At 37.5% G+C, this 27,372-nt stretch overlaps 1 protein-coding gene across 1 annotated transcript in view; it reads right to left on the bottom strand.

The window, feature by feature from the left end:
• NRXN3 (neurexin 3) overlaps positions 1–27,372 on the bottom strand; it is a 532,333-nt gene that overhangs the window by 208,055 nt on the left and 296,906 nt on the right. The window contains exon 4 of the mRNA XM_072625145.1: positions 12,306–12,477. Coding sequence (XP_072481246.1) covers positions 12,306–12,477 — 172 coding nt within the window. The remainder of the gene's footprint in view (positions 1–12,305; positions 12,478–27,372) is intronic.

The following is a 27,372-nucleotide window of genomic DNA, read 5'->3' as shown; positions in this document are numbered from 1 at the left end:
AACTTGAGCAGAGTAGAGTTTTGAATTCACATCCTCTACCTCCAAATCTATAATACATTCCTCTATAGCACATAACCTTCAAACATATAAAATTCTTCAGATTTTTATAAAAATCACTCTTCATTTTTCTGGACATTTTCACAGACTGTCCCCTATGCCTGGAATGCGCTCCTTCCTCATCTCTCCTTCCAGGTTTTTTTCAAGCCCTAGCTAAAATTCCATCTTCTGCAGGAAAACTTTCCCAATCCTGCTTAATTCTAGTGTACTTTTCCTGTTGATTATTTCCAGTTTCTCCTACATACAGCTTGTTTGTACATATTTGTTTGAACGTTGTTTGCCCCTTTACATTGTGAACTCCTTGAGAGCAAATATTGTCCTTTGCCTTTATTTGTGTACCTCATACATAACACAGCACCTGACAGATGTTTGAAAAATATTTATTGACCGCCTGACTGTTCATTGACTGATTAACACCATAAGCCACTGGAAAAGACAGTGAGGAAGCCAAAATGTAGAGAAGTTGTTTACCCAGAATTATACAGTTAGTAAGTAGCTGAGCTAGGATTCGAACTCAGGACCTATAAATCCAATGTTCTCCTCATTAAGCTATCTGCCATTTAACTGATCATCAGCTAGGTGGCACAGTTGATAGAGCACTGGGTTTGGAATCAGGAAGACTGATCTTCCTGAGTTTAAATCCAGCTTCAGACACTAACTAGCTGTGTGACCTTGGGCAAATAACCTATCCCTGTTTGCCAAAGTTCTTTATCTGTAAAATGAGTTAGAGAAGGAAATGACAAACTACTCAAGTATCTTTGTCAAGTAAACCACGAAAGGGATCACAGAGTCAGACATGACTGAAATGACTCAACAACGACGAAAGTAGGATTTGTGGCTATTATTCTCCTAAATGTCCGATATTCAGCTATAGCTAACCAGAATTGTCATCCCCATCTTTATGACATAGGCTACTGGATTCTTATAAATAAGTGGAATAAATATTCAGCATTGAATGGGGAGAATTCATTATATTATATTTCATTATATGAGCAAACTCACTTTAATTAAACGTCGAGACTGGCAATTACAAATTACGTGGTAGTACATTCTAGAATAAATGTTTAATAGTGCTATTACAATGTTCTCTGTCTGCCCTGAAATGGGTCAGTTAAGGCAAGGTTTTTGTGAATACTGTAGTTTCTAATGAACTTTCATCTGTAAACAAGTTAATGCCATTTGCCTTTTTAATTCAAATATGTCAGTGCTTCTATGTGTATGGGCCTGAATGTAGTCATCCGAAAGGTACATATCATTTAATTCAATGTGTATTTCAGTTAGTTAGCCTTCTATGACATGACAGCAGCCTACACACCCAAGGACAAAGGATTAATTCCTATATAAGCTAGTTAGCTTTGTACAAAGAAAAGATATTCAATAGTCATAAGACTGCAACTCAAATCCTAACCAATTTTTCTTCATTTAGAAAACTTATGAATATGGTCAAGGGCAAAGAATAAGAGACGACAGCTGAACTTAAACTCAAACTATACCAATGATGGGAGTCAGTAGCATCATTTTAGCACATTGTATCTTAATGGAGTTCTGGGGAAGGTTATAGTTTTTAATTTTTTTAATATCTCACCTTAATTGCAGTTTGCATTGAGTAAGGTCTTCATCAAATTGTGACCCTGTGGTGTGTATCTTGGCAATGTATTCCCCATGGATACTATATCGTTTTCATCTGCAAACTGTGTATCACAACCATTGCTTTGTTAGTTGTCTCTTTTATATATGTAAAGATTCATGAAATTAAAACAAAATCCATCAATGACATTTTGCATATTCCCTCAACTCATGCCAACCAGAAGGATTGGAATGCTTGCTGTAGAACCGTGTAAAATCACATCATGTAAAAAATTAAATATCATGAGGAAAAACCATAGGTAAATATCATTGGAGGTCTAATTAAATGTAACAATTTCCATGAAATTCAGAATTAAGAATTAATTAAACTCCTTGCCTTTAGCTCACTTTTCTCTCTTTCCACTGCACCCAACATTTTCTGCAATTTTGTGTACTGAGAATATTGACAGGGATTTCAGAGAAGGGGAGAGGGGCAGCTTTAGCTCTTTGTGAAGAGCCAAAATATGATTACTATTGATTGAGTGATTTAGAGTATATAGTGCCTTTCATTGCCCTCATAGCTTTATAGAATTATAAATGGCATGTAATATGTGTGTGGGATAGCCTCCACAGATGTACATGTCTCTCCTCTCTCTCTCTCTCTCTCTCTCTCTCTCTCTCTCTCTCTCCATATATATAATAGGTATGTATGTATTAGTGTTGTTTTCATTATTGGATATTTACATTGTATCTCTCTTTGAAAGTATCTATGTTTTACAGATTTTAAAAGATATAAACTAGAAATTCCTAGTATCTTTCCTGGGCAGAGATTAAATTGAGAAGGATTTCAAGATGTGGAATGTTTTCCTTGTAGAATAGTCACATTATTAGACTGGTACTAGGTAATTATTTGGCTTAAAGTCAGAAAAAAATCAATATTTTTCCCCTGAATGTTTTATCCTGATGATTTTTGTACTATCAATATACCCATTCTACAGGGAAACTCAGAAAGTAAGATTATATAACTTTTCCATGGTAATAAAACAAGCATTGTATTCTATGAATAGGACAGGGCTTTGAATTTCATAAAGCTTTATGAATTTAATTAGACATCTCCCAATCAACAATAGGATAAGCTTTTTAAATGCAATTACTTGAGAGTTCCTGTGTGCAGTCCTCAATGTAATAATCTAACAGGTATATCATGTAGGCAAGTCTATTTGCATGTGCATTTGAGTTAGCTCAGTTTATGTATAACAGGATCTGAAGAAGCCAAGGTTATCAGTTTGATCCCTGAACAGGTTTTGCATAAAGGGAAAAAAGGCCCATTGACTGTGCATCAATCCTAGCTAACAGTTTTTTGTTTTTTCACACTGAATATAATTGGATCTAAGGGGATGGATAAAAGACTATATAGTTACATGACAAACCCATTCCCCTTAGGAATAGAACTTGAACTCCAGATCATTTGCCACAAAGATCTAGTCTTATATGATTTAAGATATATGCATAAAATTCAGTATCATCTGTTATTCAATTTTTAGAAGGATATGCTAGGGTCAGAAGACTAAAATGAGCACTGAATATAGTACCAGAAAAGCTAATAGAAAAAAAAAAATTAATTCCCTGAATCACCCTCCTGCCCACAAACCCTACCCATTCACAGAGGTATCCCTGATAAGTCTCATCTTTAGTAACTATAACAACCATCACTTTATCTGATGTAATTCCTCATCATTATAACAAGCTCAATTGTGTTTCGTGTAATTCCTTTACAAATAACCTTGAGTCGTGTGTATGTCCGCTTAATATCTCAAGAGAGGATCTGGGTGTTCTCCCTATATTCCTACTCCCACCTCTTCCCTTCTGGGGAGAGAGGAAAAAAATTATCTCTGGCTGTCTTCTGGGTGGCTGCGTTTAATCTCAGGATTAGGCAGAAGCCCACAGTTCCCCTTGAAAAGCTTATCAGCTTCCAAGAGACATTTACAGGGAGAGAAAGGCTCTAGGTTTGATAGTGGTAATTGTATTTAGCTTGTAAGATACAAGGCTATTTATCTTGTGGCTGGAAAATCACAGAGGAGAAAAGAAGTTTGGCTGATATAACCAAAATTAAACCCTCTCCATTCTTCCCTCCTTCCCTGAACTTTTGTCTTCAGGCTCTCCCCGTTCACCCTCTTACCCCCTGATTAATAGGCAAAAAACCCAGACCTTTATTTAATAAAGGTCAACCCATTTGGCATATCTGCTTAGAGATGATATGGAAAGGGATAACAGGATGAAAAAAAGATAGAATGCCAATGCATAGAAGTAGCCAGTACTGACAATGGAGTTCATCTATGGGCAGAGAAGAGGGAGATGGCATAAGTACCCTGAACTACAGTGGCATTAGAAACAAGCATGAGACATGACTTTTTACAGGGCTCAAAGGTCCAATACTGGTGCAGCTCAGTGAATTACCTGGATACATTTGCAGTGTTGAGTGTGATAAGAGGTGTCACATTCTGCAATCTCCAGGCAGAGCTATTAATAAAACCAAATAAAACTATCCAATGAAATTTCAAAACTTTGTCTTTCTTGTTTTGGTATATGGGAAATAGAGATTTGGGGGAGGGGACTCTCATGGTCATCATGCATTTCTAGTCATAGAAATTCAGCTCCTCAACTGTGGCCATTCTAAATTTCCATAAAATCTTGGGAGCGGTAGCTACAAAGGACCATAACAGTGAGTCATTTCTTGCAATGGCCCTATAAAACCATTGTGGCTTTGGAGACAATGAGCATAGTTTAAAGATCCGATCCTGCCAATTATTAGCTCAGTGACCAGTGACTTCAGTTCTCTGAACCACCATTTTATTATTTTATATTATGCAACTAATACCTACCCTGCCCTTTTTCATTCATTCCAACACTGCAATGGACCTACAAACTTATTAATGTTGGTATTCCTTCTAATGATACAGATTGCAAATCATTCATACCTGCATCATACCTCTTATATGTATCCTGCCTTAAGTTCACCACAGGGGGTCCACCCAACATACTAAGGGACTTCCATGCATCCCCTTGACATTGTGAAAATATCAATGAAGCACATAAGCCATTCACTGGTAGTCTGTTGCTGTCAGTACATGACCAGTTCATTTTTGTTTTCCAACAGACATTTTGTTCAATGGTCCTTTAGACCATTTCTCTAGCAGAATTTCTTTTTTTTTTTAATTTTGGTAATGTGTTGCACTCTGCTCACATGTACCACACATTGATGCATGTCCCATTTTTGTGACACCCCCTCAAACACTTCAATTTTTCTGTGGTTTTTGCATTTCATAGCTTGCTGCCAATAAAATCACAAGAACAGTTGTTAAAGAGATAGACTAGATACTTGGGGATGAGTTCCCTGGCTCAAGGCAACCCAAGGAGTAAAAGGTTATGAGGGGTAAATGACAGAATGTTTGTGAATGCACTCTGCAAACCACAAAGCACCATACTACTTCAAAGTGGTGGTATTATTATTATTATACTGATGCCAAATGATAACTCTGTAGGAAAGAATGAGCTCAATTCAGCCAGCTGGCAGATTAGCCTGATTTCTTTGGATCAGATTTTGTCAAGCACTTGTGTATACCAATTTGCATACATACATACATACATATATATATATACACAAATGTGTCTGGATCAACACACACACACACACACACATACACACACACACACACAGAGGCAGGGCATGAAGCTAGTCAGGACAGGTATTTTACATCAAGATGATTTGCATACCAGGACCTGAATTCACCCCTCAACCTCCTTGCTCTTGTCTATATTAATCCTGTGTGTGATAATAAATCATGTTTTCCTAATTGAAATCAGATACACAGTACTTCCTTGTAGCTCCTCTCACACTTCATTCTGCTTTAAAGGGTAAAAGTACCTTATAGATTTCATCCAGCCAAAATGAAGATACTGCACGAATAGAATGCTAGAATCAAAGGGAACGCTAGTGACCATCTGGACCAAGTGAGCTTATTTAAAAGATAAAAATCATAAGGTTCTTAGAGATGAAGAAAATCATACAGCTAGTTAGTGACAGAATCTAATTCTAATCAAAGAATCTAATCTAATAATCTCATTTCCAATCCTGTCCTCTTTTCAGTATGCCATGTTGTCCCTCCCTCCCTATATCAAATTAGGCTGAGCTATAAGAAAAACATCAGCTTCTTTCAATAAAAGTCCATCAAATTTGGAAGAAAGAATTTGAGTCACTGAGTCAAAAGAACTTAAAAAAACAAGAGAAGGGAAATGCTCTAAACCCTAAGTGTCAAACTCAGGCCCTCAGGCCATGCTGCCTATAAAAATCCTGAATGCTTCCTGAACCAGATTAAAATGAAAGTGGGAAATGTCTAACCAAATAAATAAAATAATATACAGATATATTAATTTGTTTTTCCCAAGTCAACATGTAGCCTGCAGGGATCTGTTCCTAATTGCATTTACCTTTACCAACTTTTGAAATTTGATATCTACAAATATGATTGAAATTATATTCCCCTCCAATCTCCTTTATACTTCTGTTTCCTTTGGGTTTCTTCACCATCTCCTCCCTTCCCAGCTGAAACTGAAGGTAGATTTTGTCTTGCATGGATGAATGAGCAGGTAGATGTAGCTTATTTTAATGCATACTCTAAATCTGGCAAAGACTCAAATCTTCACAAGCAGAGGTAGAAAGACAGGCAAAGAAAACCTCCCGGCTAGGAATTAATGAAAGACCAGGGCCTCAGGAGTTTCAGTTTCATGTCAAGATCTCAGATTTGTTTTTAACCCTTAGAAATCTCAATGACCTCATCCTGTACATGGATATCTACCTTTAAAGTCTCTTTCATCCCAATGTAAAGGGCCCAGAGTGTGAAAAGGCTATTACAGTTTAAAATAAAACATGTCTGAGGCTTTCATTACCTGAACTAGCTTCTGGCAGGGACTATAGTTTATAGCCATAAGGTTTCTTGTGGTCAAAAAGAAAAAAAAAATTCTTTGGCTTTACTTTGGGGATGGCTCTTGGAAACAGGGAAATGGTTATCCAGAGTAAGAAGTTTTCACTTAAAATGCTCCCTGGGAGCTGACATCATGGGAAGACCATCTTCAATTTAATGGGCTCACTATTGCCTTCTTGTAACCCACAATTAATTCAGTTCAGTAGTCACTCAGCATTTGAATGTAGTTCACTATTGGTGTTTTTGAAGAGAAAGAAAAAGAGAACACATTAGTGTGTTATTAAGTGCATACAGAAAACCATCCTGAAGTCTCTCAGTCTTTTGAACAGTGAACCATATTCAGTGTGGTAGCTCCCTTGGAACATTACTGTAAAAGAACACTTTTTATGGATGATCATATTCCTATTTCCCAGAGCCAGGACAAAATTGAAATACCACAGAATTTATCAAAGGATGATAGCTCTGTGTTGTTTGTCAATCATACTAGGGGTTTTCTCTTGAAATGTCATAGGATCACAGGGTTTAGAGCTGGAAAACATTTTGGGGGACAAGCTCAACGTTTTCATTTCAGAATTGAGGTGTCCCCTTGGCTTGATGTACCTTGTCAACCTGAATGTGGGACAGTGGCACCTGGTTTCCCAAGATAAATCTTGTGTTTTATTGGTGTTTTTGTGATATGAAGAAGAAGGTCTTAAGGATGTTGGATGGAACTCTTGTGGTAAACTTATGTTAGAGCACAGATAAGAGTAGTATAGCATGGGCAGATAAAGACAGGGGGCAGTCTGCAAAAACAAACAGAATACCCCTTGAAGGATACTACAGATCCATTAGAATATATCTTAGGAAACCTAGTCCCAATAGGAAAAGGGCCTTACTGTTCCATGAATTAAAAACATGCATATTTATTAATTGATCAATAAACATTTATTAAGCACCTTCTATATGGTAGGTACTACGCAAAGTGGTGGGTGTAAAAAAAAAGGCAAAAGATGGTCCCTGCCCTCAAGGAGGTTATAATCTAATAATTCAAAATCACAGAAACTTGGGGAAAAAAGTCTTAGAGCTCATCATAAAACTCTCTCCGTTTAGTAATGAGGAACAGGAGACCCAAAGGCAGGAACTAAGTGGTAGAACTGGGATGTGAACTCATGTCTTTGAAATACAAGTTCTGTGGTCTTGCCACAACACCACACTTACATGTCCATGGTCTGTTCATCCATAGGAATATCTAAGAAAGATTCCTAACAATCTAATCTATCTGTTTCCAATGAAATGAAGACTCTAGCTTCAGGCTGAAATGAATTCCTTTTTCCCCTTAAATTTACTCTTCACTTTCCCACCTCCTTTCTCTTACCACTGCCTCCACAAGCTTTCAAGATAACAATATTTGTCAGTGCTTGAAAGGTCCTTCTGGGATATTTGTTCTTCTATCTCACTTTCTGAGTCCCTGATCATTCTAGTTACAGTTTCAAAATAAAACAAAATAGGACCCCAAAACTATGCTTTTTAAAAAAAATCATCTATTTCTGAATGAAGTGTTAGAAGATTCTCTTTGCACTAGTTCCATTCTGATTTTGTACACTTTCTTCATTGACAGCTGGGATTCAAAAAGAATCAACCCTATATGCCCTGTGTCCAGCTGCTCTCTAAACACTTCCTGGTAGGATGTTCCAGTAAGCTCTGTAAAGTTCTATCAGTGCCCTTGAGAAGACCGCACAGCTGACTGACTCATTTCTGAGTGGGGCATCTCAGTGAAGTAAACTCTCATTTCATGTTCTTTGAATTGGAGCTACTCTGTGTTTCTTTGCCTTCTGATCATTACTATTAGACAAATGATGGTATTTCTTCACTGAATGTTTCAATGATTAGTATCATCTCCAAAACCAAATAAATATATGGATGGAGTAGGAAAGGTGTGAGAGAAACCAGTGTTTCACAACCATCTGGGCAGAATGGGCTGATTTGTTCAATGAAGCTTGGGCTCTGGAAGATATTTCTTGATAATATCTTTAAAAGGAATTCACTCATTTTTTGTAGTGGCTATTGCCAAATTGTGCTTAAAATACAGTATGACACTTTACTCCATGGAATTGTTCCAATACTCAAAGGAAGTTGGGAAGAATAAATTTTAGTAAGCTAGATTTTTCCCATTTTACAGATGAGAGGATGTTGAAAGTATAAGAAAGTGAATCACCTTTAGTCTTAGTGCAAATAAGCTCCAGAGCTTAATACAGAAGTCAAGTCTTAACTTGGAGGATTATAAGGTTTTCTAATTTAGCCAGCTAAGGGTAAATAGTAATGGTTCATTCAAATATCTAATGCTATTTCAACTGAATATTGTACCGGGACTGAGGAGTGCAAATAATGAATTCTGCAAAGTCATGTATTTAAATTCTAATTTTGTAAAATAGGACAATTAACTCTAGCATAGTAGAAATACGCAGTGTAAATTCGAATAATGTGACCACTTCCTGGATCCATTATTTTCACTAATCGGGAACCTTGTTTTAAGCACATCATCAGTGCTTTAAGAATGACTCTGCATAGGCACATGACTGCCTAAGACAGACGTTTTCTTCTCCATCTTTTAGTAACCTAACCATGAACACACAGATTAGAGATCATCAATTTAGCTTCTTGAAATTGGGTATATATATATATATATATATGTGTGTGTGTGTGTGTGTGTGTGTGTGTGTGTGTGTGTGTGTGTGTGTGTGTGTATTCTTGAAATTGGGTTTATATATATTTATATGTATACACACACATATAGGCATGTATCGGTATACATACGTATATGCATATGTACACGTATATGTATTGCATGTATGAGAATTGTAATAATGGCTCTTACTTCTTTATAGGGTAGTTGGGGATAGAGGGAGAACTAAATGGAATAATGATTGTGAAAGTTTGAAAACCTTCCCAATTCCTTTACATGGAGCTTTACAAGTTAGAGGCAGCTAAGTGGTACAGTGAATGGAGTACTGGATATGAAGTTAGGAAGGCCTGAGTTCCAAACCCAGCCTCTGACACTTACTAGCTATATGATCCTGGGCAAGTCATTAAACCTCTCTTTGCATCAGTATCTTTAATGGTAAAATAGGGATGATATCCCTCTCCTAGGGTGGAGAGAAAATTAGAAAATAATTTTAAAAGGCTTTACAAACCTTAAAGAACTACATAAATACTATTATTTTATCATTATTTTGTTTTTAATGAACTCTACTAAACAATGATTAAAGATACCTTTTTTTTCTTTTCTGGGGAAGAAATACTGCTAAAAAAACCCTTCAGTTATATATTTGGGTTAAGTTGCAAAGCCACACATTATTTGAAACAGAACACACAAAGAATTTCCGAGAGAGAGACGAACACTGCAGGGTCAGCAAGTTGCTTACACATCTATAGCTTTACAACGGCCAAAGATATGCAAGTTCTGTTGTTGGCTTTGTATTTTTGTGTGAGCTTGGGGCATGTGGTTAATACCAATTTAGAAAGCCTTGAAATTCCTAATAGAAACACAGACAGACCCTCCAGCAGCACCAATGATGGTATTCACAGAGCAGGATTGATTTTTTTTTCTCTATGAGTAAATGAACAGCTTCTAAGATCACTATCCATTTTGGTTTTTTCCCCCTCTAGGGTTTAAATAACATGCATTTTGAAAAGAAAATCATTTCTATTAGTATCTTGCATTTGGATGCCAGGGAAACTTTCTATAAAGCCTCTGGCTATTTTCAAAGGCTCATCCTCTACAGGGATACCGTCATCAAGGACCATCTATGACAACCCAAATGTGCTAAAAAGAAGGCAGAATAAAGCCACAGGGTCATTTGGTTACTATATGGAAAGTGAGAGAAGAAGAAATAGAACTAATTTCTCAAACACCTTTGGGAAACCAGAGTGCGAGTATGTTTGCTTTTGTGTGGTTGATTAAACCTTGTGCTACAGAGGAAAGGCTGGATGTACTGAAGCTGTCTATAAATGAAATAAGGCTGACTTCAGTGTGGCAATCCGATCTTTTAAGTAAGGCATTATGAAGAAGTCCTGACACGCAATTAGGTGCAGCGTGCCTTGGGTATTTCTCTGAAGTGGCATAATTAAAAGGTAAACTGTTTATTGGTGGCATATAAGTGTTTGGTAAAATACCCAAGGGTTTACCAGTAACCATCAGTGCCCACCTCATTGGGAGGCAGAGTGTGATAAAACTTAAGGTCTAGGGCAAGGGTGGGCAACCTGTAGCCTTGAAACTACATGGGCCCTCTAGGTCCTCAAGTGCAGCCCTTTGACTGAATCCAAACTTCACAGAACAAATCCCCTTAATGAAAGGATTTGTTCTGTAAAACTTGAAATCAGTCAAAAGGCCATACCAAGGACCTATTGCAGGCGAATAGACAACAGTAGCTGGCCTCTGAATTTGTGGAACAAAATCCCTTGACCAGGTCATCTTTAAGATGAGACAGTTCTATTGCAGGTGATCAAAAATTAAAACATAACAACACTGTAAAAACTGGGATGGAGAAAGGGAGAAAAGGAAAAGGATATTTTAGCAGTCCCCACTTAAAGTAATAAGCTTTCATAATGTCCTTGGTACAACTAGTATATGATTCTGGAAGCTCTCCTTCTGTAAGTTCTAACCCCGAATTTAAGCAAAAACATCAATATATATGCACAATAATAACACTTGTAGTAACAGTAATAACAATCATCCTCAGAATGCCTACTAGACCCTAACTTTAAGACAGGAAAGCAAATTGGGGAAAAGAGAGAGACAATGTTTAAACAGGTTAGTTAACATGATGGCTAGAATTTGGCCTTAGCTTTCTTTTCATTGTCACCCACGCAAGTGTGAGATGTTAGAACATAGATTCATTCATAAACCAATTAAGGTTTGTAATACTCGAAGTTCGAAAGACCATTGCCATCACTATCATAAATCCGCCTTTTATTTAAACAGGCTAAAGGCCAACATAAATAGCAGATTTGATATAAACATCACCTTGATCTGTCTACCAGGCTTAGATCAAAGTCAAGAAAGTTGCATTTTTTTCTTCAGTTATACTTTTTTCTGGATTACCATTTAAAACAAGCTACTTATGACATCGTTTCCCTTATTTAAAGCTGGAAGGGACTACAATGGTTATCCAGTCAACTAGTCTCATATATCCATCCAGTCCCACACATTCTTATTTTATAAATGAGGAAACAGATCCAAAGAGTTTGGATGACTTGCCTAAAGTCACTCAGATGCTAACTGGCAGAGTGAGGATCTGAATCCAGGCATGAAATTGGACAGACTTCAGGACAAAGTGGAGAACAGAAGGGCTTGGCATGTTGTGATCTGTGGGAACATGAAGAGTTGGACCTGACTGAACAATAACTCCTGAACAATAACCCCTGATTTCAAGTCCAGCAGTCTGCACTATACCACATTTCCTTCCTAGATTCCGTATGAGCCAGTATGAGCATTAGGTAGGTAATCAATGGGTTAATTAGGCAATACCTGGTTAATAAGCCTCCAGAACCTTTCTGTGGTGGTCTGAGACCAACATTACTTTTCTTTCCATTCATATAAAATGCACAAAGATGAGTTTATACTTATATTTTAATGATTTGGTGGCAGCCCTGAGAAAATTCCTATTAAAGAAGTATGATTGGGAATTTGAAGGATGAGAGAAATTAATATAAAATGTGTACCTGAGGGATAATGTTCATTCACTGGCCAGTTGTCAACCTGAAGTGTGGCATTGCCGCCATTCCTGGTGAAACGCACAACGTGGTATTTGCCATCATTTACTGGAGTACTTTCCTCTTTGATGGAGATATCCACTGTTCCAATGTTGAAGACCACTCCTATTTTACCCTGTTCCTGAAAGACAAAATAGCAAAGGGTACCATTAAAATCTAGAGCAAAGTTTATTGACAAAGTTCTAAGTTTATCAGTCAGCAAACACATTTAAAACACTTATTGTGTACCAGGCACTGTAGTAGTAGATATTAAGCATAGGTGTAATGTAGTAGGTATTAAGAATATAAATATAAAATTGAGACCATCCCTACATCCACAGAAACCATATTCTATTGGGGGGTTATAACATGCTGGCGTATAAGTAGCAAAAAACACGATACATAAAAGATTAATTACGTAGTGATTTGAGAGGCGCACTAACAACCAGGGGAATCAAGAAAGCCTCTTAAAGGAGGTTGCACTTGAGATAAGATTTTTAAGGCTTAACTTCAAGAAGTTCCCTTCAGGGAGGCAGATGTCCTGAGAAGCACAGGTAAGGAGCGAGACTATTACAAACATAAGGATAGCTTGTACAAATAACAATGCTGAAGAGCCCAAGGGTGAGCCCCTAAGAATATAAACTAGCTTTCATAAAGAGGTCTTAATCCATAATTATTCATATAAGAGCTCTTTTAGAGTTTTCAAACAAATATTGACCACAATTGATATCTATTTATATCTATCTATCGATCGATCGATCGATCTATCTCTCTATCTTAGACAGTTATCTATAGATATCTATCTATCTTAGATACTGTCTTAGATAGATAGCTATAGATATCTACCTATCTATAGATATAGCTACAATGTTTTTCATCTTAAGAACTAAAACCAGAATCAAAATGCAGAATGAAGCAGATTATTTTCTATTTTGTTATTCTTTGTTTTGGTTTTTTTCATGGTTTCTCCCATCCATTTTAATTCTTTTATGCAACATCACAAATGTGAAGATGTGTTTAATAAGAATGTATGTGTAGAACCCATATCACATTTCATGCAGTTGGGGGGGAGGGAAGGGGAGAAAAATTTAAAACTTATGGAAGTGATTGTTGAAAACTGAAAACAAATAAATTAATTATTTAAAAAAGAATTAAAACCATTGGTATCATTTGAAAAATTCACAAGCGTTTATTAAATACCTACTAAGTGCTAGGAACTATGTGCTAAGTGCTAAGAATACAAAGACAAGCCAAGTCAACAAGTTGACTTGCAGACTTGACTGAACTTGTGCTAGGTTCTGGGGCTATACAAAGTTAAAAATAAAAGTCTCTACCCACCAGGAAGTTACATTCTATCAGAGCAGACAACATAAATACCTATATGTATATACATAGAACATATAGAAAATGAATTGAAGCAGCTTCAAGGGTAAGATACTAACAACAAGGGGGATGACGAAAGTCCTTACATGTAGAAAGTGGGAGACAAGCCAAGCTTTGAGGAAAATAGGGATTCTAAGAGGTGGCAACCAGAAGAGAGAGCTTTCCAGATATGCCAGTGCAAAGGTACATATGGGAGATGGAATGTTTTATGCCAGGAAGTGAAAGCTGGAAAGGGAGATTAGAGGCAAGCTGTAAAGTGCTCTCAATTTGCAAACCAATGCCTAGAGGCACCACAGTGTCACTACGGTTTATTGAGCGGAGGAGTGACATGGTAAGATCTACTTTTAAGAAAATATGGTCACTTTGGTACCTGTGTGGAGTCTGGACTGGAGAGGGGGGAACCTTGAAACAATGAGAATGTTTAGGAGGCTAATTCAATAGTTCAAGAATGAAGTAATAAGGACCTAAGCCCATTTTCTAGAAAGAAGGGTAAAGATATAAGCATCCTTTAAAGACAGCATTTCATAGGATAATCAAGGTGTACTATTTTATATTTAGGGTCACTCAGAGTTCCTGGTGGCAGAAAAGAATCCTGTCAATCTCTGAGTTATTATGTATTTCATGTGCTTATTAGTACTAGGAAGAGGACCTGTTGGTCAGTTGAGTAAAGCACTGAAAGCGTTGGCCAGCAGGGTGACAGACTTGTTTAAGAATTCCAGGGAACATTAAACAATTATTCCTTATTCTTGTGGAACCTGGAAGAACCTCTTAGATTTCCAATCCAAATATTGACCACAGCTGACATTCTTCTAAGTAACTTTGCTGTGATGCCAAGACTATCATTTGAAAAATGAAAAATTCAACCAACTGTTTTTCTACATGTCCACAAATAATTAGGGTAGGGTAACTTTTTTCTCCACCATGTGGATTGAATTAATGACATAACATCAGCATGTTCTCACAGAGATAAGAATTCCATTACAAGTTGAATATATATGGAATACACTATAGTTTCTGCCTAATCTTTCTCTCTTGACAGTGGATGTTTTAGAAAACTGGCTATCTTGGAGCATAGCAGACACAAATATTTGTATTAACTTGAATAGAATACGAACTTCCATTATTAGTATTCCAAAGTCATTATCTGGTCACCATTGTAAACATATTCTTGTCACTTCATTTGAAAATGGAATGGAATCATTGATAAAAATTGAGGCAAATGAATGAATGGATTAAAAATGCATACAAATGTTTGTTATGCATCAAGCACTATGCTCAATTCTAGGGATAAAAATAGAAAGAATGAGACAATTCCTCTCTCTAGAACCTCATCTCCTAATACATAGAGATGCTATTTGGAGAAAAGGCAACCACTTAAAATGAATTTGTTTTTGGGAAATCACAGGGATAATGAGTTGATTCACATGTAGTTTAACTGACATGCCCTTTTCAGAAGCAATAGTATTATTGATTTGAACACAGTACCCAGAAAAAAAAAAAAAGATAGTATAGATCGCCACATGTCCTAGATGGGATATAATGCAAAGGCTAATATGTTAGTCTGTACTCATTCAGTCACTAATCAAGACAGTTCCACTTCAGGTTCAAAGTTCCAAAGCTGAGTGGATTAACTTTTTCAGTGACCAAGCATATGGTTTTCAGTAGCAAGTGCATATGGCAAGATGGCCTTTGTAGATGGCTGTATGGAATATGAAATATGATCTAGGTTGAGGTTGGATAGATAGAGTGGACTAGGTAAGTTTGTTCTTAGAAAGAAACCTATAAATAGTTCTAGTAATTAAAGGTGAAGAGTTGTAATTTGGCATAGTGCAATACAGAAATGTTTAGAACATAGTTGTGTCACCATTGTCTGTAATGGTTTATTCAATACAGAATGAACCCATTGCTAAAAATATAAATGCAGTCTATTCATTATCAGTAGAATTAGAACCATTCTTTATATAAATACCATCCTCACAGTTATCAGTCCACCTTACAGTGAACTCATTTGGGAAGGGAGCAGTAATGCCAGCAGGGGGAGGATCTCTGTCTTGCTGATACTGAATCCATTCATCCACTCTATATTTAATGTTAAAATTTAGTCTAATAAACCAACCTTTCTGATACTAAGATGTATCATGGTATGCACATAATAAGTATTAAGTAATCATCCATACTGTTAGGGATACACTTGAATAAGTGTGGACTTGAAGTGCATTAAGAATCTACGAATTTCAACAGGGAGACTCAATATGCTGGCTGCTATAAATATTCTAGATAGTATTTCTTAGATTTTTGTCTGCTTGTAAGTTCTTTTCTATTTTTTACCCTAAAAGAGTATATGTCCAACTGTTAACTACTAGAAGGTTACTAGAAACCCAGTTTTACTTAGTAAATCCTTAATTTATGAAACTGATCAAGGAAGTTACTCTGAGCCAGCTTCCACACTATAGAACAAACAGCCAGAGAGAGGAAATGTTATCAGGGATTGGAGAGATGAGGAGTTAGGTTTTTGCACCTTATCTTCATGTGGTCCCAATACCCATAGCAAAGAGACCAGTGAGGCTCACAATAGACATAGCTACAATAAGCTTATGCAGAGGTTATAACAGGAAGAGTTTCCATAACCAGATGACTCTCCAATCCCCTTCTCATCAACATCTCCATACCTGTGGACGAACTCTCAAATAACTCATTGAAGATTTTGTTTTAATTGCAGAAACAAAACATTGTTTGGATTGCAGAATGTTAATTCCACTGCTGTTGGTTATGAGTATATCATCTACTTGCCAGACAGTGATTGTGGAACAAACAGTAACCGCTGCCAAACCACTTATCGCTCCCCTTCTCTGATAATTAGAAGCTACTTGGAGGCAGATCGCACATAAGCACTGGGATAATAAGATGTGAAGTATAGGGATATAATTGGCCTTCTCTAACCAACACCATCATTTGCTCTTTGAATTATTTCACAAAATTGAACCCTTTCTCGATTTTCTTAGCAGCCCAGACCAGTCCAGTTACAGAATGACAGATTAGGATCAGAGATGGAGAGTTGGAAGAGACTTCAGATATCATTTATTCTAAGCCCTTTCTTTTACAGATGAGGAAACTGAAGACCCAAGAAATTAAGAGATTTGTTCAAAGTCTCATTGCTAAGAAAGGGCAAAGGTAGGATTTGCACCTAGGTCCTCTGATTCCATATTAAATGCTCTTTCAATCTTTTCAATTTCTGAAAATTCAGGAACTGTGAGTTTTAATTCTCATTGTCACTTTAGTCAACCACAATCTTACCCTTTTTGTCATCCATGGAAAGGTCTTTGTAAACTAAGATACAAGAGTTTCTTCTAGACCTTAGAGGTCTTGGATATTTTTTATTTTGTTGTTCAGTGTTAGGAATTAAAAGTCAATAAATTGGTATTATGTTTCTGTGTCTCTGGGAGAGTGTGATGAGGACCCTGAAAAAGACCATACTGAAGGTAGAATCAATATTGTTATAATCATTGACTAAAGGTGTGCTAGGAATATATATGTATGTGTGTGTATATATATATATATATATATATATATTTTTTAATACATTTTATACATATATATAAAATATACACACATCTGTATATGTTTCATATATTGAATAGTGGGGGAGAGAGGAATGCCAACTAGAAAATCAGTCCTATCATGGATTCAGTAATATTAAGAAATGTCTTAAGATTTGCTTTTGGCCATTAAAAATTCTGAATATTTTACTAATACAAGCGCCAACTTCTGCATGAAGTCTTTCCTGATACTCCCAGCTTTTGGTGGCTTCCCCCAGAAATCTACCTTACATTTATTTCATATATATTTATATACGTACATCGTCTCCCTTGATAGAAGGTAAGCTCCTTGAAACCAAAGACTTATTTTTATCTCTGTATCCATAACAATTGGCACAGAACCTGACAAGCAGTGAAACTATGAGCATTTATTGAGTGTCTATATTACACTTGATATAACTAGACACTGGCACATAGTAGTACTTAATAAATGCTTATTGAATGAGTTGTTTATTATAAACTTTACCAAATGCTCTACATATATTACCTCATTTGAATTTTATAATCCCGTGAGGTAAGAATTGCAAACATCACTATCCTCATTTCACAGATAAGGAAACTAAGGTTCTAAGAGATTAAGTAAATTGCCCACCAAGATCACAAATCTGGTAAATCTCAGAAATGGCACTTGAATTTATGTTCGATTGACTCCAAAATCCATCACGTTATCTACTGTGCTACTCTGCCAACTATGGTGGAAAACTTTTAAAGAACTCATATTTACTCCTAACTCCCTAATTAGGATCACATCATGGATTTAAAGCTAGACAGGACCTTAGAAGTCATATAATCAAACTCTCTCATTTTACAGAAGAGGAAGCTGAGACCTAAGGAGATTCTGATTTCCCCAAGACCATATAAGTCATGGTAAATAGCCAGGCCAGGATTTGAACCCCAGGTCCCAAGACTCTAACTTCAATGCTCTCTCTACTGCACCATACTGTGGAAGAAGAACCTACATTTCTAACTGCCTTCTGAGGTACTAGCATGGTAGATGCTATGCCAAAATAAAACAAACAAGACAAAACAAAAAACACTAGCAAACTAGGAAAACAATGGCAGCACCGAGAAGAAGCATTAATCAAGAACCTTCAGGGGAGAGGCATTGGGCTGAGCGCTGAAGGATTAATATTCAGTCACTGTAGTTCACTAAAGGAATAAAGATTGTCACTACATCTGCAATTGGGAGAACTTCTCTACCCAGGTATACTGTTGAGAGAACTAGAAAGATTTCTCTCACCTGGAAAATGAGTTCATTAACCATCTGCAACATTCAGGCATATAACCCATAAAAAAAATTATGACTCCAGGAGCCATGAGGCACCTACCCAAAATTAACTCTTTAAGGTCCTTCAGTACACATTTGAGCAGATTAGAGAAAAGACCCTGGTTCTCGATTTTATATTTCATGAAACTTAGAAACAGAGTAAGTAACCTCAGGACAAAAAAATGAAAGGATGAATAAAAAGCATTATTAAGCACTTAGTTATAATAACAGCTATGATTTACATAGTGAATAATATATAAGGCACTTCACACATTTTCTCATTTGGTCTTCACAATAATCTTGTGAGGCCCAGGTTCACCAAATGATTCTAGAAGCTAGTCAATTGCCTCATTATCATCAAGAGTTAAGAGATAACCCATTAAGGAGGCAAGAAAAAGCTTCTTTCATGGAGGAGAAAAGGGAGGATGTGATAGGGCAAAAGGGAAGCTTACTTTCTTCACATCTGGCTTGAGGGAATGACATGCTCACTGTTTGGTATGAAAGTATGTCTTGCACTACAGAAGGGCAGGGGAGAAGGGGACAAGTGGGTTGGGGGGATGATAGAAGGGAGGGCAAATGGGAGGAGGGGGTAATTAGAAGTAAACACTTTTGGGGAGGGACAAGGTCAAAAGAGAATAGAATAAATGGGAGGCAGGACAGGATGGAGGGAAATATAGTTAGTCTTACACAACATGACTATTATGGAAGTCCTTTGCAAAATTACACATATATAGCCTATATTGAATTGCTTGCCTTCTTAGTGGGGATGGGTGGGGAGGAAGGGAGGGAGAGAAGTTGGAATTCAAAGTATTAGGAATGAGTGTTGAGAATTGCTTTTGCATATAAGAAATAAGAAATAAGGAAATAAGAAATACAGGTAATGGGGTATAGAAATCTATCTTACCATATAAGAAAAGAGAAAAGATGTGGATAAGGGAAGGGAGGGGTGTGATAGAAGGGAGGGAAGACTGGGGGATGGGGTAATCAGAATGCAAGATATTATAGGGTGGGGGAGGGGAGAGATGGGGAGAAAATTTGAAACTGAAAATTTTGTGGAAATGAATGTTGAAAACTAAAAATAAATAAATAAACATTAAAAAAAATAAAGAGTTAAGAGATTTTCACAGCTTGTCTCACCAACTAGTCACATGGATGGTTTTATAGAACTCATGTTTGTATTAAAATTGGAAACATATATGTCATCTCTATTCCATAAATATATATATATATTTTTTGCTGATTCATTTCATTTTGGTCACTAATTAATCATTATCAGAGACCAATTTCATGGGAAAAAGATGAGATTTTAAAGCCAACATTCAGCCATATTTGGCAGTTTCTTTGTCAAAAGCAAAAGAAAAGATGTCTTCATTCAATGAGTTGGAATGATCAGCTAGCTCTAAGATCAGGCAGATTTTTTTTTTTTTTGAGAGATTCATAATAGATGCAGGAAAGGGAGAGATTTAATCTCTGCCAGAAAAATAAATAAATAAATGCTTGGGACTTATCTTAGACACAGCACATTTGGAATTGCAATCATTCTTATAAAGAGATCATTGCAATCCTGCTAGCATATGCCAAAGTCAATGGAGACCCCAACCCAGATGTCTCATTTTGCTTCCCTCATTGGTAATGTGGCTGTGCTAGGTCTCAGATGTGGTTTCCGTACTGTCAGGAATAAGATTTCATTTCTGCAGCTTCTGTGTTATTTTTCAGATGACCGCACTGACATTGTAATAGGTGGCAAAACTTTACCACTCCAGTTCATAATGAGGCACAGGAGAAAACTTGTGGAAAGTGCCTTTCCATACGTCTGTCTCAGTTTGAATCTTTCCTTGTTCTCCTCCATAGCTATGAAAAGACACTCTGCCTGTCTATGAGTCAAAGGTGGAAACGAAATCCAGTGCAATGTCTAAAAGTATTGCCATGACTCACCTAGTGTGTGGTATCAGGCAATTCACTTAACTTTTTGGGGTTTCTGTTTCCTCTGGTGAGAAATGGTTACTGCCCTCTCATATTAATAATCCATTATTGAAGTAGGACCCGGAGTTTTTCAGAAGCCTGTAGGTTGTTCAGTCTCTGAAGGGTATTATTGAGGGATGAGATTATCTTAATCCCCTGCTTTTCACATCCTGTGTGGGAGACTCCATCCAACTAGAGAACCTTACCAAGAATGTAATCGAAGGTGAATTCACTCAGCCAAGTCTGAGAGGAGGTAGACCCCCTTTTTTGGACACTGCACTAGGCAGTGTAGTTTGGATAAGAAATACCTTTTTGAATAAGACAGGGTAATCAGAGTCACACACTCCAGACCCTCATTAGAAAAAGTCCATCTCTCAATACAATATTCATTATTCAATATTCATTACTTATTAACCAGTCAGAATTAATTGCCAAACCCAGGAATACCTACTCTTCAAGGTCATATGAGTATTGAGCGAGTTTCATGAGGGGATCGTTGGCATTTGAGAATGCCACCGACTCCTTGTATTCATTATTGTTAGCTCATATTGTTATTCATTCATATTGTTAGTGTGATTAGTGAAATGATTAATTACCCAGAAACTATGTTTTCATACTTTTCATATATCACACTCATCTTCAAAATGGGGATGATAATAACAGTCCTACCGACCTCACAGAGCCTTTGTGAAACTAAAAATTAGATAATGTGTTTTAAGGCCAAGTCAACAATCATTTATGAAGCCCCTATTATGTGACAGGCACTGTGACAAACATTGAGGAAACAAAGAAAAGGGGAAAAAATTAGCCTCTGCTCACTCTGAAAGAACTCTCAGTCTAAGAGTGGAGACAATATGCAAATTGTGCACACAAGCACACACACACACACAAATAAACAACTGTGGACAGAATAAATGGTTGATAACCAATGGAGAGGAGGTACTAGCATTACAGAGGATTGAGAATGCCTTCTTATAGATGGAAGGATTTTAGTTAAGACTTGAAGAAAGGAATGAGGCAGAGATTAGGAGGGAAAGAATTCCTAGAATAAGGGACAGGCAGTGAAAACACCAGGAGTTAAGAAATAAAATGTCTTGTTTGAAAAGCAAGGAGGCAAGTGTCCCTGGATCTGAGAGTACCTAGAGGGAAATAAGGCATAATGTACTTTGCAAAGTATAAAGTACCATACACATTTTTATTATCACAATTAAAATTATTATCCTTATCATTAGCAGCAGTATCAAATTTATTTATTTTTTTATTGTTAGAGAAATCAGTGTTTTTAACTCCCAGGTAAATTTGTTTTTAAAATGTTTGTAATTATCTTAACCTAGTAACATGGTGAGAAATGGGAAGAAGTAAGGTAGCACATAGAAGATGCTAGCCCTAGGAAATATGGAGATAGTAAACACATCTTACCAGCCACACAAGATCATTCTCGAAAACGACTTTGCAAAGCTCTTCCATGATCACAACCTTATAGTTACAATCTCTCCAATCTTTACTTTCTATCATAGGCCTCTCCAAAACAAGTGAAGTAAAGCTAGAGAATGATCTGACCATAAATTCTAACTCTACCACCCATCACCACTGAAGTCATGATAGAGGAAATCAATTCAATCTGTGATCTTCCATTATATTGGAAAGAAACCCAAGCAGTAAATCAGAAAACATGACAAAAGAATTGTCAAGTGCATTTAGTAAAGGAAGTTAGGAGAGAGGAGAAACAGTTGTTTTTAAACAGCCAGTAAGGCTTCATCAATAATGAATATTTATGGATCCATGGACTTCACAGGATTAGTCCCATGCCTAATGTCCTGATTTCCTATTCTTGATATTACAACTGATTCCTGTGGATGTGAAACAGGAGGTGATGCTCACACCAAGCAGGGGACAGGTTGAGTGAATAAGAATAAGAAGGAACAAGTGAAATCCTCAGGGGAAAAAAAAAGATCCTTCTGAAAAGAATCTTCATCCATTCCAAAGGGTCCCAAGGGAAACTGTAATACTCCGTTAGACTGCTTCACAGAACAGCAGCTGACAGAAATGGAACCATGCATCCTATCACATACAAGGGGGGGTCTGCACTAACACATCACAATTATGACAATATGCAATCCTTTAACACCTCAACTTCCTACACAATGGATCTGATTTCATGTCAGAGAATGAAACCAGGGAAGAGAGAAATCATTCACAAGGCAGTCTGTAGACTTAGCCATAACTGAAGCTTTGAATCGGATTAAGAAGTAAAACAAATACAGAAGGAAATGCCCAAATCAAAAACTCTAGTATCCACCATGCATTGAATTGTACCAACTACTAGTGACCCCTTTGCAAAAAAGGGAGGATTGAAGCAGCTAGGTAGAATAGTGGATTCAAATTCAGGAAGATCTAAGTTCAGGGGGCGGAGCCAAGATGGCGGAGTGAAAGCAACGACTCACCTAAGCTCCTGGAAAAACTCCTCTGGATATCTCCGGGGGGAGAGTCTGACCAGACTTTGGAGGTGTAGAATCCAGTGGGTGATGGACTTTGACGGATTCGGAGCCCAGGCTGGACCGGAGGGTCCACGGGAGGGATCTGTTCCGCGGGGGTAAGACCCCAGCGCACAGCGCAGCGCGGTCAGCGCGGCAGGGCGGAGGGGACCAGAGGAGCCCAAGAGTGGCGGGCGAGACCAGCGGAGCAGGAGATAAGCCAGGCCGAGCCGGTGAGAGCCGCTGAGTGCCAGACATCAGTGCAGCAGCCCTTGAAATCTTCAGCCTGAAGACGGACTTCGGTGGGTCACTACTTGAACTTCCAGGAACTGGGATGGCAGAGTGATCAGTAAGTGCTCTCTCCTCCCCCCTGATGACCGTGAGGGAACCATATTCTTCCCCAGATTAATCCTGGATCAGCGGGAACAGCAGAAGGGGGCGGGTGGTCTCATAACACCAGAGGCTGGAAAAGTGGCAAAGGGGGATTCTTCCTACGGTAGCAGAGACGGCTGGAGGGACAGACGACCCAGGGCAGAGATAATTCGCACTGAGACCAAGGCAAGCCTCAGAGCCGGGAGACGAGACCAAGGAGGGGCGGGAACACGCGTTAGCTTCTAGGCGTGCCCCAGCCCTCCAGGGGAAAAGGGAAGACAATAGGGAAGCTGGGATCACCATCCCCTGACCTTGCCTTTGCCTCAAGTCAGCTGAGGAGATATCCTGAGGACAGACCACCCCTCCCACATACCTAACAAGCTAACCCCAGGGCTGATCCGGGAAACAAAAAAACAAAAGCCTGCTTTTAGCCTAGACACACATCAGCTCAACTTAAAGATCTGTACCTTCTGACTGAAAGAACCAAAAGCTACAACACTCAGCCAACATCATGAATCGGAAAAAGCAGACGAAAAGTGAAAAAACCATAGAATCTTTCTATGGGGATAAGGACCAAAACACAAACACCAAAGAGGTCAGAGCTGAGACTGTACTTCCATCTGAAACCTCAGATGGGACTATGAATTTCTCGCAAGCACAACTAGATTACCTGGAACGTCTGAAGAAGGATGTAAAAGAAAAACTGGCCAATGATATTAAAACTATAAAAAAAGAATTCACTGATGAGAACATCACCCTGAAAAAGAAAACTGAAGAAATGGAAAAGGAAGTTCAAAAATTAACTGGAGAGAATAATTCCCTAAAAGGAAGAGCTAATCAAATGGAAAAGGAAACCCAAAACCTAATTGGGAAAATTGATCAGATGGAAAAGGAAACCCAAAACCTAACTGGGAAAATTGGTCGAATGGAAAAAGAAGTACAAAAATTAAATGGAGAAAATAGCTCCTTAAAGGGAAAAATTGGTCAGATGGAAAAGGAGATGGAAAAGCTAACTGAAGGAAACACTACGATGAAGATTAGAATTGGGCAAGTAGAAACTAATGACTCAATGAGGCAACAAGAATCAGTCAAACAAAATCTAAAGAATGAAAAGATAGAAGAAAATGTAAAATATTTAATTGGAAAAACAACTGACCTGGAAAATAGATCCAGGAGAGAAAAATCTAAGAATTATTGGCCTGCCAGAAACCCATGATGAAGAAAAGAGTCTGGACAATATCTTCCAGGAAATCATCAAGGAAAACTGTCCAGAAGTACTAGACTCAGAGGGCAAAATAGTCATCGAAAGAATCCACCGTTCCCCTCCCGAAAGGGATCCCAAACTCAAAACCCCAAGAAATATAGTTGCCAAATTCCAGAGCTATCAGGTGAAGGAGAAAATACTACAAGCAGCCAGAAAGAAACAATTCAAACATCAAGGACACACAGTCAGGATCACACAGGACCTTGCAGCTTCTACATTAAAAGATCGAAAGAATTGGAACCCAATATTCCGTAAGGCAAAGGAGTTGGGACTTCAACCAAGGATCAACTACCCAGCAAAGTTCAGCATAACATTTCAGGCAAGGAGAAAGTCATTCAACGAAATAAGGGATTTCCAGAGCTTCCTGACCAAAACACCAGAACTCAATAGACAATTTGATCTTCAAATGCAGGTCTCCAGAGAATCATAAAAAGGTAAACAGAGGGGAAAAAACAAAAACAAAAACTTGCTACTCAATTAGGGCAAACTGTTTACCTCCCTATAAGGGAAGATGATACCTGTTAATCTTGAGAACTGTGCAGCTATTATGATAAAAGGGATATATGTAGAGGGAACGGGCATAAAGTAAATGATGTCATGTCAAAAATATGATTTAAGTATGAGAAGGGAATGTAATAGGAGGTGTGGAAAGGGGGAAGCAGAAAATGGCAAATTATATCACAGGAAGAAGTACAAAACTATAGTAGAGGGAAGGAGGGGAGGGAGATGAGCATTGTTTGAGAGGTACTCTCATCTGATTTGTTCAAAGGAGGGAACAATAATCTTAAGTAGATAATCCTAACTAGCTCTATAGGTAGTAGGAGGGGAAGGGGGAAGAAAGGGGAGGGTGGCTAAAAGGGAGGAAAGAAGCAATAAGAGTAAAGGGGACTAAAAGGGAGGGGGGTCAAAAGAAGGAGGGGAAGGCTGCAGGAGGAGGGGGAGAAAAGTGAATACTATTGAGGAGGGGAAGGGAGACGGGAGAGCTAAAAGCACAAATGGTGGGAAAGAGGTTGGAGGGAAATACACAGATTGTAATCATAACTGTGAATGTGAATGGAATGAACTCTCCCATAAAACGGAGACGGATAGCAGAATGGATTAAAAGCCATAATCCAACAATATGCTGCTTACAAGAAACACATTTGAAACGGGGGGATACACATAGGATAAAGGTCAAAGGATGGAGCAGAATATATTGTGCTTCAGCTCATGTAAGAAAGGCAGGAGTAGCAATCCTAATCTCAGACAAAGCAAAAGCAGAAATAGATCTAATCAAAAGGGATAGGGATGGAAACTACATCCTGCTAAAAGGCACCATAGACAATGAAGCAATATCATTACTAAACATGTATGCTCCAAGTGGTATAGCATCCAGATTCTTAGAGGAGAGGTTGGGGGAGTTGAAGGAAGAAATTGATAGCAAAACTATACTAGTGGGGGACCTCAACCTCCCCCTCTCTGAACTCGATAAATCCAACCTCAAAATAAACAAGAAAGAGGTTAAGGAGGTAAATAAAACTCTGGATAAGGTAGATATGAGAGATCTTTGGAGAAAATTAAATGGGAATAGAAAGGAATATACTTTTTTCTCAGCGGTACATGGAACATTTACAAAAATTGACCATGTACTAGGACATAAAAATCTCACAATCCAGTGCAGAAAGGTAGAGATAATCAATGCATCCTTTTCAGATCATAATGCATTAAAAATTACATGTAATAAAAGGCCATGGAAAGAGAAACCAAAAATCAATTGGAAACTAAATAATCTAATTCTAAAGAAGGGTTGGGTTAAAGAAGAAATCATAGAAACAATCAACAATTTCATTCGAGAGAATGACAATAGTGAGACAACATACCAAAACTTATGGGATACTGCAAAAGCAGTTATTAGGGGAAGTTTTATATGTCTGAATGCTTACATAAATAAAATAGAGAAAGAGGAGATCAATGACTTAGGATTGCAGTTGAAAAAGCTAGAAAAAGAACAAATTGAAAATCCCCAAGTAAATACCAAATTAGAAATACTGAAAACCAAAGGAGAGATTAATAAAATTGAAATTAAGAAAACTATTGAATTAATAAATAAAACCAATAGTTGGTTTTATGAAAAAACTAATAAAATTGACAAACCTTTGGTCAATCTGATTAAAAAAAAGAAAGAAGAAAACCAAATTACTAATATTAAAAATGAAAGGGGTGAACTCACCTCCAATGAGGAGGAAATTAAAACAATAATTAGAAACTACTTTGCCCAACTTTATGCCCCAAAATTCAATAATCTAAACGAGATGGATGAATATTTTAAAAAATACAAATTGCCCAGATTAACAGAAGAGGAAGTTGAATACTTAAACCACCCCATCTCAGAAAAAGAAATTGAACAAGCCATCAATGAACTCCCTAGGAAAAAATCTCCAGGGCCAGATGGATTCACAAGTGAATTCTATCAAACATTTAAAGAACAGTTAATTCCAATACTACATACACTATTCTTGAAAATTGGGGAAGAAGGAGTCCTCCCAAATTCTTTCTATGATACAAATATGGTTTTGATACCCAAACCAGGAAGAGACAAAACAGAGAAAGAAAATTATAGACCAATTTCCCTAATGAATATAGATGCAAAAATTTTAAATAAGATTCTAGCAAAACGAATACAGCATCTTATCACGAGATTAATACATTATGATCAGGTAGGATTCATACCAGGACTACA

The sequence above is a fragment of the Notamacropus eugenii genome, chromosome 7 (assembly GCF_028372415.1).
Source record: "Notamacropus eugenii isolate mMacEug1 chromosome 7, mMacEug1.pri_v2, whole genome shotgun sequence".
In the NCBI taxonomy this organism is placed as follows: Eukaryota; Metazoa; Chordata; class Mammalia; order Diprotodontia; family Macropodidae; genus Notamacropus; species Notamacropus eugenii.
The sequence above is the reverse complement of the archived record's forward strand: the minus strand, read 5'-3'. Positions and strand labels throughout refer to the sequence as shown.